The sequence below is a fragment of the Cryptomeria japonica genome, chromosome 3 (genome assembly GCF_030272615.1).
Source record: "Cryptomeria japonica chromosome 3, Sugi_1.0, whole genome shotgun sequence".
Classification (NCBI taxonomy): domain Eukaryota; kingdom Viridiplantae; phylum Streptophyta; class Pinopsida; order Cupressales; family Cupressaceae; genus Cryptomeria; species Cryptomeria japonica.
Genome location: NC_081407.1, coordinates 864,954,611 through 864,967,027, shown reverse-complemented (window position 1 = coordinate 864,967,027; position 12,417 = coordinate 864,954,611). Strand labels below are relative to the sequence as shown.

The window sequence follows — 12,417 nt, the reverse complement described above, 5'->3', positions numbered from 1 at the left end:
ATTACACACATGCCATGCCAACTTAAAGATATGACAAACCAACAGTAAACTTCTAGTGATGTACATGCAAGGAACAATAAACAAAAAATGAAAGTGCATAACTAGCAAACAATTAAATAAATGACAGTGTCTTACACTCAATCTTGTATTTGCATCAAGCAAGAAGTCCAATATCTCAGATGTCACTTGCTGATCATTTGGTGCTTTTTCACATTTCCATCGCCATTCCAGCTTGGTGCCTTCCTTCTCTAATGTCCATGACAACTGCAGTTCACATTTTAGTTTTCAATTCTCTCGTCTGATTAATTTAATATCACGAGAAAATATGCTTTACTCAAATACATTAGAGACAATCACATAATTAATTATTTCCTGTAAGACCACCACAGATACCATAACACAAATTAGACATGTTTCTAATTTAAACTAAACTAGCACTTGCACCCCAACAAGGTGCAATGGTTACGCCAATAGCAAGATATGTTATGGGTAATATATTGGAAGGCAGACAAGAGTTGGGAGAAACAAACATTGCTAGAGTTGGTATTAGTGATCTTCCAATTAGTTGGTATTAGTGATCTTCCAATTCTAGTATACTTAAAGATCACTAATTATTAATCTTCAACTCCTGTCGCACATAGTAAAAATCACATTAATATTGACTTGAATGATAACCTTATCATCAATTTTGTTATTGGTCTACATTAGCAATAATATTATTATTGATAGTCTCGTTTAATCTCTTAACAGATATTTAATTATCTCAGTATCATAAGTACTAACATCATATGATTAACAACCCAAATTAACAATGATATTGTTGACACGAATACTACACCTACCCTTAATATTACAAATCATTAGGATAAGTAATATAACATATGATTAAGTCCCAACTCCAATACACCTAATCACATAATTCAAACCATTTGTTCTTTTTTTGGTTTGACAATTCGTTCTCGAAGGCAATCTTCACTATTATGCCTAGCACTACTAATCCTAGTCCTTACAAAGTGTACTACTCTCTATATTAATGTATTTTCCATACAAAGTAGGATATGGAGAAGTAATTACAATCAGCAACACTATAGTCAAATTCCTAAGCTGCAAATTGTTTTAGCTCTTAAATCATCTTCTAAGAACAAAGTTAGAAAAAACTAAAACCCCTTTGCTTAACTGATGGTTCAATATACAAAAGCCACATGCACATTTAGTTCTATTATAAGTTATGCTATTATACCATATGTATGCAAAAGATTTTATTCTAGTGGTAAGACAAGGCACTTATTGCAAGAAATACCTAGATTTACTAAAGCGATAACAATATTAATGTAGCTTTCATGGATGAGATAGAGGAGTTGACTAAAAATAAATCGAAGTAAAATAGCGGTCTGGAAAAGTGGTCTTCTCATCTTCCAATAAAAAGTGTGCACTGAAGAATATTGTAAAGCACAACCTAAGTGGGCTTGTTTACACAACCAAATGAATATTGTTCTCCCAGAGGTTATTTTGTAATCTGTTTTTAATGAAAAGTAATCTCCAATTAATAGTTACAAATAGTAACATCAAATTCATCCATTTCCAACAAATATCAGAGCAAAATTGCTTAATATTGTTTAGCTGTAAACAAAGCACAAAGGGTTTCAAGTTTGATTTAATTCAAAGCAAAAGGAAGTTAATGTTCTCTTGTGGGAATTTCACTTATGATTGAACGAGGGTCTACTTTTGTAATAAAATTTGATCACTAAACATATAAGCATTGAGTGATTTTGAAACGACAGCTCTTTGAAGCAATATGGTTGAAAGGTATGCCAAGATTGCAGGATATGCACATTATGTATTTGTGAGACTGGGAGATTTGTATAGAAGGTATGAAAAGTATTAAAGCATAATGAAGGAATGACTTTTTTGTTTCAAATATGCTTTGGTAGACATGCATGCACAACGCAGCAGCGCACACTTGGCATGTATACTGTTAGACAGAATCCCTCAAAAACAATTTAATTTTGTTACATGCAATGATAAGTCATCTCTATACACAAAAATGGATTGGTTAAAAATACTGTAAGACATTAAGTAATGCAATTGGCTGGTGTAAGGAAAAAATGCCTCTTTTCTCACCACATGCGACTTGGAGTCATTGACTTTTGGGATATGTTAGGGATATCCCACGAAATGTTCAAAGAGCAATTTTTTATCAGATATTATAGTTGAAAATTACTTGTAAATATATATGCAAAATGTGGTCTCTTGGCATCTTTTATTTTAGACAATAAAATGACCTGAACTAGTCAAAGAATACGCTCAAAGAAATACCTAAGCAATTTTTGCAAGAATCGACAAAATGGATTTGAAGAAACAAGCTTTATAAAAAAGGACTTCGAGCAAATGCAACTGATGTAGAGCCAAATTTTTGCCATTGTCCACCCGACCTACATCCTCACTACCTGTGCCAAATGATAACTTTTGTAATGGCTGAGTTGAATCGAGCAGAATGTCGAGAAAGTCCTTTTCCTTGGGAAGACCTACACCTTCCCTCCTCGCCACCAATCAATCTTGTATGAATACATCTAAGCAGTTATGTAATCGCATCTGATGGACTACGATTTCAAGGCTCATACCTGTTGACGTGTATTTTGTACACAATCATACACAGAATAAAATACCAATAGGCATCTTCATGAAATTTTGTTAGCATATCTTCAAAAATGAGAGTCTCCTTGATGGATTGAGCTTCAAACATCTCCCCTAGTGGATCAAAGATAATCTCAGGTGGCCTTTCTTCTTCAAGAATAGCCTCGGGAGGTCGGAGCTGATGATGGATCACATTACTCACAGTAACTTGCTTATCTAGAAAAAAATTTGGCAGTGATTCCATTTGCGTTTCCTCTACAAGTTCTTTCAATGCTTCCTCAAATATTATGAGAGTGATGAAATCCTCAAGCGCCCCTTTGAATTGTTCTTCATATCTGGGTTCACTTGTGATGATTTGTATTTCTTTGTTCAACATCTCAACTTGATTGTCTTCTTCAATGAGACCATTTGAAAACTCCTGCAATTCAATCCCAAGGATCTCCTTTTGTAGCATAAGTGAGAACTCTTCAAGGAATGAGTCATCTTCTCCTTTAATTGCTTGTTCAACTCCTGGATCTTCCTTTATCATTGCTTGAGTACTCTCAACTAATTCTTCAACTTTTGTTTCATGGTATTCCTTCTCAGGTGCAAGGCATGGCGGGCTTTCCATTGTAATACATTGTTCCTCAAGTGCACTAGTATCATCAATGTACACTTGATCCTTCTCACATCCAGATGCTGGAGCAATGTCCTGTTCATAGGTTCTCCTAAATTCGGCTGCGAGATGTGCACCCCAAGATCGATTCATGATGCATTCTTCCTTGGACAAAGTTGGCATTCCAAACTGGTTTCTGACTTGATTGATAGCCATTTCACATACTGAGCAAGTAAATTCGGAGTGAGGAGAGTTGTGAATTCTACACCACAATGGTAGCAATATGTTTTCAAGACGCATTTCACCATCCACAATGAGCTGACTCTCGATCATCCACATGAAGCTTAGAAGAGGATCTTTGCTCTCTGGGACACTGAAGTTGCCTTCTTCTGTTTCTGGCCTAGGGACATCCCAAAAGAAGATTTTTCCCTGTGCTGCCGATTCCATCCTTGATAAGTACTTCAAGCAATGCATTTCATCATGTTCCTTTGTCTCGTGAACTCGACACTGCCCTGGTCTTGCAAACTCGGACAATCTGCGTGGATAAAGTTGTGTATCTAATCTCCACCAAAGTTCAGGAAAATCAACTTGTTGCTCCTCGTGAAACTGTTGCCACTCCATTGAGAAATCTTTTCTTTTTTGATTTTTTGATTTTTTGATTTTTTTTGGATTTTCTATTTTCCACTTTTTTTGGATTTTCTGGTTTTTTCACTTTTTTTTTTGGATTTTTTGGAATAAGAGAGATCTTGAATATCTCAGATTCAACTTGAACGTTCAACTGGTTCCAGCTTGATTTCTTCTTGCGCAAGTCCAACTGACGATCCAATGATCACCTTCCTTCGAGTGTTTGAGAAAAAGCTTTCCACTGATCTTCCTTGGATTCAAGAGTTCGTGTTCGCTGTCAGGCACTCCTAATTCAATTCTGTCGAGCGTGGAGGAGGAGCAAAAGGTTCTTGACAAGATCGGACTTTCAAATGCTCACCCCTCCCTCTAGCGCCAATTCTGTTGACGTGTATTTTGTACACAATCATACACAGAATAAAATACCAATAGGCATCTTATCCTCTCTTGAGAAAATAGTCTCTAACTGCTGAAGATTCGCGTAAAGGATCAGTTAGGTAGACTCCAAGGTTCTTTGATGTAGGGTCTCTACGTGTGGACAAGCTCCAGTGGTATGATGTGATTTGCTGGAATCACAAGGGGACTTACATTGAACTTCCGATCTGCTTTGCTAGACACAGGCTCTTACTAACTTAGATTAAAAAAATGGAAAAAGGATAAGGGCGAAGAGAGGATCTAATCCTAATACTAAGAATGTAGGAGCAATGATTGATTTTTGATGAAACTCTAACTAGGTCTTGTTTTGACATCAATGGAACATCTACACAAGACTAGTGCGATCTTCTATGGGAAGCTTTATGATGTTCAAATCATCACCGCAGGCATAGATACCATCCAAGTTGATGCATATCAATGAAGAGGCGACAAATCGAAATTGAGCTTAGGCTGAACGATTCCAGTTGACTACGCAAGGCAAGTCTGCAATCAACAAACTGCTAGTAGTATGGATATACGAATTTCACCATCAATCAAGCACATTTCCTCCATTCATCTAATTATCTACCATCTAAGATTGAAGACTCAACAAGAAACTATGCAAATTGCAAGAAAACGACATATTTCACCATTACTTCAATGAAAATGGAGTTTGTTTACAATCAATGGCAACAATTTCTTGCCTTGTCCTCCTATTCTACTCTCTATCCACTAACTACTTTCAACTATTTCTATACTATCTCTCTCTAATTCTAAATTATCTTTTACAAATGAAATGTTTGGGCTTATATAGTGCCCACAATACAATTTGATGGCTTAGATCAATTCAAGATCAATGGCCAAGATTCAACAATGAAAACCCTAATTAGGGTTTGTTACAACCATTACATAACATTTAATGTTTGACCAATGATAAAATTGTATTGCTTGGACACATGTCCCTTTTAGAAAAATCGACCAATGGATAGCCGGGGTAGGTACATCGGAGTTTGTGCCACCTTCCATGAGTTAAGTACATTGAATCTGGTCATGCTGAGGTGGAACACACTGACTGGAGAAATGATGACTAGGACGCCACCTCATCTAACACTTGTAACTTGGTAGATATTCATCTTGATGTTGTTGAGAAACTTGCTTTAATTAATTCCTCTGGATCTATTTTGCTTCTTCAACGAGCCCTTGTTCTAACTCCTTGCGTCCTTGATGTGCAGGAAGATGATGTACCTCGCCTTGGAACGCTGGATTGAAAGAGGTCGCCCATGTCCTGGCTAAGACCGTCCCGGCGAAGACCGTCCTGGCGAAGACCGTCCTGGATCCGGCTTGATTTTCCTTGATGAGACCTCCATTTGATGCCTACACAACATTTCAAAATTAGTACCATGATTTTGCAATACATAACATAAATTAGAGAGCAATTTTTTTTAGGAAACTTAATGATAAGTCCTTTATTAATCATTTCCTAAAAAAAACGATTGAGCTAAGGAAAAACAAAATTTCAAAATTAAGGCAATGACGATCAACGTTCAAAATCAAAACAATAAATCCATATCACCATACCTCTTTGAGAGCTTAACTCTAAAATGCAAAATAAATAAAATTGCCTAGGCAAAATTTGAAATAAGATGGTCTTGATGTGATCTTCAAAAGAACGTTCCTCTTATCAACTTCGCCACCCTTCAAGTCTTGGACGTGATCTCCTCTTCAAGTTAGCAATTTCGCCATCTTTGATATGTCTTTGACGTCCTAGGCAACTTCGCTCAAATGGAAACTTCAAGTTCGCACCACCTTGCTTTGAAATAAAATTCGCCCCTTTGAATACAACTTCGCACTTCTCCCTTTGATCGCATTTGAATGATAAAAAGGTGATGTAAAAATGAAATCTTTCACCCTCCCTTTATAGCGCTCACACCTTAATTACTACTAGGCCGACTTTGTAATTAAAAGCGAATTTAAAATAAAGTAAAAGGCCGACTTTTGGTAAAATAAACAAATAAATATCAAGCGCTCTACTCAATTTTTATTAAAAAACTTAATTAATTATTTGCCAATGTTTTTTAATTTGTAAAATTTCGATTTTTAATAAAGGCAAAATAATTAATAAATGATCAATGCTATATTAAATGCTAATTTAATAGGATTTTCAAAATTTATCGATTTTGGCATTTAAGGAAAATTTGAAATGTTTATTTGGCACCAAAAATATGAAAATGAAGTGGACGTACCTCATCGCCCTGGTCCCTTGGAGAGGGACAGGAGCGATCCATGATTTTGCCATAATTCTTGCAACTTCAACGTTCAACTCCTTCATCTCCACGTTCAAAAATTGATCATTTTGTTAGGCTCTTCGAATTTGATTGCTTTGCATGTGTGCTTAAGTGCCTTTGAGTGTTCATCGCCCTGGTCCTTGTCCAAAGGACCGGAGCGATCTTCATATTTTCACGTTCACTATGCATCTTCGACCTCATTCTTTCATTGTAAAGTGAGTAACATCCTTGTTCGTTCCTTTTGCGCTTGTTCCATTTGTTTGCATGAGGTGTTTGGACGTTTAAAGGGATCATCGCCCTTGTCCCTTGGAGAGGGACAGGAGCGATATGGTCTCTATGTTCAACTTGATGATCATTTTACGTTTGAAATCTTCGTGTATCACCTTCAAAAGACTCCATGGACCCTCTAAGACCTTGCAAAATCTTGACCTTACGTGATTCTTGCATGAGTTGATCAATATACCTAATATCGCTCTGGTCCCTTCCTGAGGGACAGGAGCGAAGTTCATCATTATGTGCTTGTTCTTGTTTTTACCAACTTGCAATCATCTTCATTACGTGAAATGATGTCCTTTCGACCCTCTTGGTTGCTCGAAACTTGTTTGTCCTTTGAAATTTATGCCATTCTGTAGATATCGCTCTGGTCCTTCAGTGAGGGACAGGAGCGAATTTGACCCTCTAGGCAAAAACTTCATTATTTCATTGTTTTTGATCAAGTCTGGATGCTCTATCATGCTCATTTCGTCCTTCACCATGCCTTTGATGTCTCGATTCGTCCCAACAAGGTCAGGAATGGCTCAACTAAGCATTTTCGCTCTGGTCCCTTGGTGAGGGACACGAGCGATTCGCCTTGGTCCCTTGGAGAGGGACAGGAGCGCTTTTCGCTCTGGACCCTTGGAGAAGGACACGAGCGAAATTTGACTTTTCGCACTCTTTATCAGGATAATTTTAATGGAATATAACATTTAAGTATAAGAAAGAAGAAACATAGAAGGAAATGTCACTTATACTTTAAGTTATATTCCATATATACTTTCAGGATGTTTGAGAGTGGTTTCAGGCCTCCAGGAGTTATATTGTAAAATCTAGTTTTTGGAGGTTTTTTCAGTTTCCAGACTTAGTCAAATTTCAAGGTCAGGACATTCCAGACTTAGCCAAATTTCAGGATCAGGACCTCACTCAAGCCGGACTTGGTTATCCATGTGATCTCCCCGACAGCACTTCAAGTTATATTCATTTGATAAAATGTACCTCTTTAGACCTTTTCACATCGTCAAGACGTTAAAATCCTGCAAGGACAAAGCAATATTTGATTTTAAGCTCCGGTCCTTCACTGAAGGACAGGAGCGATTTTGCTCCTGGAGGCATTTCTGTGCTCATGAAAATCTTCAATTTATATTCAATGGAAAGATCTCGCCTTTCTCCATCACTTCCAATTCGTAATTCATCTTGACCCTGCAGGAATAGTAAGATATTTGAAAACGAGCTCCCGTCCTTCACTGAGGGACAGGAGCGATTTTGCTCCTACAGGCCAAAATATCATGATTTTACACATTTTATCACTTCACAAGGCGAAAACAAATCATTTGAAATGCCTAGGATCAAAATTCAAAAAAGTCAAAATTTGGTCAAAAATATTCAATTGGACAAAAAATCACATTTCATCTTCAACACTTAGACAAATTTAAGCTCTGCATTCAAAATTCCAATTGAAAATAGACCATTCTGGCGAATTCATTTCATTCAAAATTTGCATTCTAGAAAAGGAAATTCAAAAAGCTCCCAAAACCGACTGGATTCAAACCAAAACCCTAAAAAGCAAAGCGAAAACGAGCAAAAAACATGGGTCCCCATTTGCAATGGGGCGATGTGTGAAAACGTCACAACAATACCCTGAGGATCCACCAATGTTAGAAATGGATAAAAGTCGGCTAAGTTAAGTTTTCTACCCAACTTCACCAATTCAGCAAGAGTCCCTCAATTATGCAGGCTCTGGATTGTTGGGATCGAACAAGTTCTTGCTAAAGATGGTGTTGCTCATGAGATTGAGACCCTCGTATAACACCAAATGTGCAATATTCAAACTTTTTCCCCTTTGCTTGAAAACCGTCCACATTGTGTGAGAGACTTGATCTCTACTCAGATATTGCCGCGCTTGGAATCTAGTGGGAGTGAAGAGGTTTGTGGAGACAATTCGCCTCACTTTACTCAGATATTGCCGCGCTTGGAGTCTGGTGGGAGTGAAGAGCTTTGTGGAGACAATTCGCCTCACTTTCTGCCAGTAATATCCATACTGAGCAAACACTATTGAAGATTCGTGATGAGAAAGAACCTTTGCAGCTTCTATCGGAGTCTGTCTTGCAAAGTATTGGTCGCGGGTTTTGAAGATCTCCTTTGCCATTTCAGAGGATGAAACAACCACAACAGTTTTCATGCCTAGAGAGAGAGTCATGAGAATGGTGTCTCCCCCCGGACTTTTGCAAGCATTCTCTCAACCTGTGTAAAAATGAGAATGTATGGAAGGCATGGAACCCAGTCTGAATGTCTTTGCTACCTTGCATAGCAGATGAGATTAAAATTAATGCCACATGAGCTGGGTACGCTAGCATCCACCAAACAGAGTTTGGGTTGGCAAAACATCTATCGCACATTAATGCGGATTTTTCTTGCCCTCATGAAATTTGCTGATCGGGAGATTTAGCATACAGCAATTTAATTATCAGTGGTATTGCTTTTGATGCCGCCCATGCCATAATATTGGGTTCTGCTTATCTATCCCTTAATGCGCTGGCACCTTTTCAGAGTTGCGTGAAATCAACTCCCTTTACTGTTTTCGTTTTGGTTTGACAGCGACCGTAGCAAAAATACAACTACAAAAAACAGAAATATTAATTGTCATCGAAATCCGGTGCCAGGATAAATTCTGGTGTGAGACATCAGACATTTCTGATGGGAGTTCCTCCCATAAAATAGCCTAACGGCTAATCAGTGCACTAAGGTTGTTAACAAATGTTACATAATCCATTTCTAAAGTCATCATTATCCTAAGGCATCTAACCTCTTTGATTGGAAGGTGGAGAAGGAACCAAAAAGGAATTAATATTTTATTATTTTTCCATGTAAGCTTTTAAGAGAAAAATATGTAATTTTATAGAATGCAGCAGATTTCTCAATAGCACTCAACCCAAAATATAGGCAAGAAACTCAGAGTTCTTATTAGAGCAGCTGCTCCAGAAGATTCATTAATAAATATGCATTTTTCTAATTCCATGCATAAGTGCCTGCAGTTTTCCCACTTTCTCAACACTGGTAGAAACTTAGTGCTGTGAATCTGTATGCACTACCTATATTCAGTGTTTGCTACATTAGGTTTATCTGATTTTGCAAACTCTAAATATGTGTGGGTTCCTTTTTCTCTCTCAATTTCCAGGGTAAATAATATGTTCGTTTCTAGTTATGTATCTCTCTATATTAGTGTGTTCTTTTCTCCAATTTCAATTATGAAAAAATTGTGCTTTCATACACACCTGTATGCTTGTTTGCCTTTTTATTCTATTTTTTCTGTAATAAATATATGTAACATTCTAAGAATGCATATCTGTTTCTATGTCTTCAACATCTAAAAATGTATCCGTGAGTTTGCTTTTTCCTGTATGATTTCCACTAAGTTGCCAGTAAGAGTATGAGAACCAGGTATGCCGGCACAGGCAATTTTTTTGCCATTGGGTACGTGTGTGTATATATATATATACACAAAAAAAATTAAAAAATATACAGAATTGTAAAACTAGATACAATTGATAGTATGATACCTCATCATCAGTGTTCCATGGCCATTAGGGACAAGGGGACGTGGGGACATGGAAATTGGTTTTGGGGACAGGAAGACAAAGGGCCTAAATTTGGGGACAGCGGTAGGGGGTGGCAGGGGGGGCGGTGCTGATATACATATAGTACTTGAAAAACTAGTTATGAAAAGTTGTATAAGAATTATATTTCAAATGAAACTTTGGCAAATTAGTAAAATAGCAAAATTACAGATACTAAATACTAAGATTTCTTAGATACTAAATAAAATTTGACAAATGAAATTGTCCAATTGGAGATTTCTATTATATCGAAAAATATGATTTATGATCATGATTCATCATTGGCTTATTACTTGCTTAGAATTATAGCTTGATGGGGGTTTGGGGGCAACACCAAAAAGAGGTTTAGGGTAGCACCCCTAGCAAAGGTATGGGTAAGAGAGAGAGATGTAGAGATAGGTCTAGATCTTGGGGCAAAGAGAATAGAGTGAGATAGAGAGGTAGAGAGAGGGTATAGAGGAAGAGTGATAGGTAGAGACATAGGCCTAGAGTTCAAGGGAGACAAAGAGGGTGAGATAGAGAGAGTGAAAGAATGTTGATAGGAGATTGCTGATTACTGAAATTTAACTAAATTTTTAAATCTTCTAAAACCTAGAATTTGTAGTATAACTCCTAGAGATCTGAAACCACTCTCAAACATCTTGCCAATATATACATGAAATATAACTTAAAGTATAAGTCACATTTTATACTTAAATGTTATATTTCATATATATATCTGATGAAGAGAATGAGACTGGCTTGAAGACAAGGATGCCATTTTAACAAGTTTTCCACCATTTTTGCTTAGGGTTCGAATTTCTAATTGGGGGCTATGGGAGACTCCTAGGTATCCCAAAAACAGCCAAGAGACTCATAGGAGTCCCAAGACGTCCCTGGGGTCTCCAGACATCTCAATGGCGATGGTGGGGCAGCGAGGAACGCTTGGTCCTGTTGATGTGTCTTTTGTACACGACCAAACACAGAATAAAATACCTAAAGGTACCTTATCCTCTCTTGAACAAAGTTTCCCGACTGCTGAAGATCTCGCCGAAGGATCAGTCGAGGCAACTCCAAGGTTCTTCGTTGCAGGATCTCTACATATGGATAAGCACCAGTGGTCGTTGTATATGCTGTTTCTTCAAGGGGCCTTACGTACTTTCAGAGAAAGCTTGTCCGTGTTACTCTTTTTCGACTACAGGAACAGGATTTTCCTAACACTAACAGATTTTCAAAAAAAATGTCAAAAGGATAAGGGTTTCAAGGAAGGAATGCCAATCTAATCCTAAGAATGACTCAATGAAGGCTAAACTTGGTAAGATTCTACCAATTTCAGTATCGCCAAGAAATTACAACTCTACTGGAATTGATGCGATCTTCTAAGGTGATTCAGTAACTTTCAAATCATTAAGGATATGGATACTATCATAGAGATACATATCAATACTTCCAAAAATGATTGAATTTTTTAAGCAATCTCAATATTTCCAGTTGACCACACAAGGCGTCCTTACAATCAGTAAGAAGCTAGTGGTTTGGAACGTGAATCTCACCAAAGATCAAGCACAACACTTAGTCCTTCAAACTTAAACTTAAATACTACTTCAACTGAGAGTGATTCAAGAAAATAAACAATCATAAAGATAGCTACAAGTATTGCAATAAAACACCATAACTTCAATATTTTATTGATCTCAAAGCCAAATAGACAACAATTGTTCAAAATTCTTTCTTCACTACTCAAGCTTGCTACACAATTACTTTTTCTCTCTAAGCTCTCTCTCCTTTTTTCTAACTTCTAACTCCCTAAATGAAAATGAGTGAGGGTATATATAGCATCCTCAAATACAATGAATGGCCCAAATCGAAAGAAGATCAACAGCTGAGATTTTGACACCTAAACCCTAATTAGGGTTTGTTACAAAAAGGTCCCCATTTAGATAAACATCATTAAATGCATAGCCAATAATTAATTGGCACAAATATCGAGGAAACATAGACCAATAGGAATTAAGCCGCC

At 37.2% G+C, this 12,417-nt stretch overlaps 1 protein-coding gene across 1 annotated transcript in view; it reads right to left on the bottom strand.

The window, feature by feature from the left end:
* LOC131029236 (DNA repair protein XRCC4) overlaps positions 1-12,417 on the bottom strand; it is a 58,686-nt gene that overhangs the window by 28,174 nt on the left and 18,095 nt on the right. Inside the window, exon 3 of the mRNA XM_057959659.2 lies at positions 136-264. Coding sequence (XP_057815642.2) covers positions 136-264 — 129 coding nt within the window. The remainder of the gene's footprint in view (positions 1-135; positions 265-12,417) is intronic.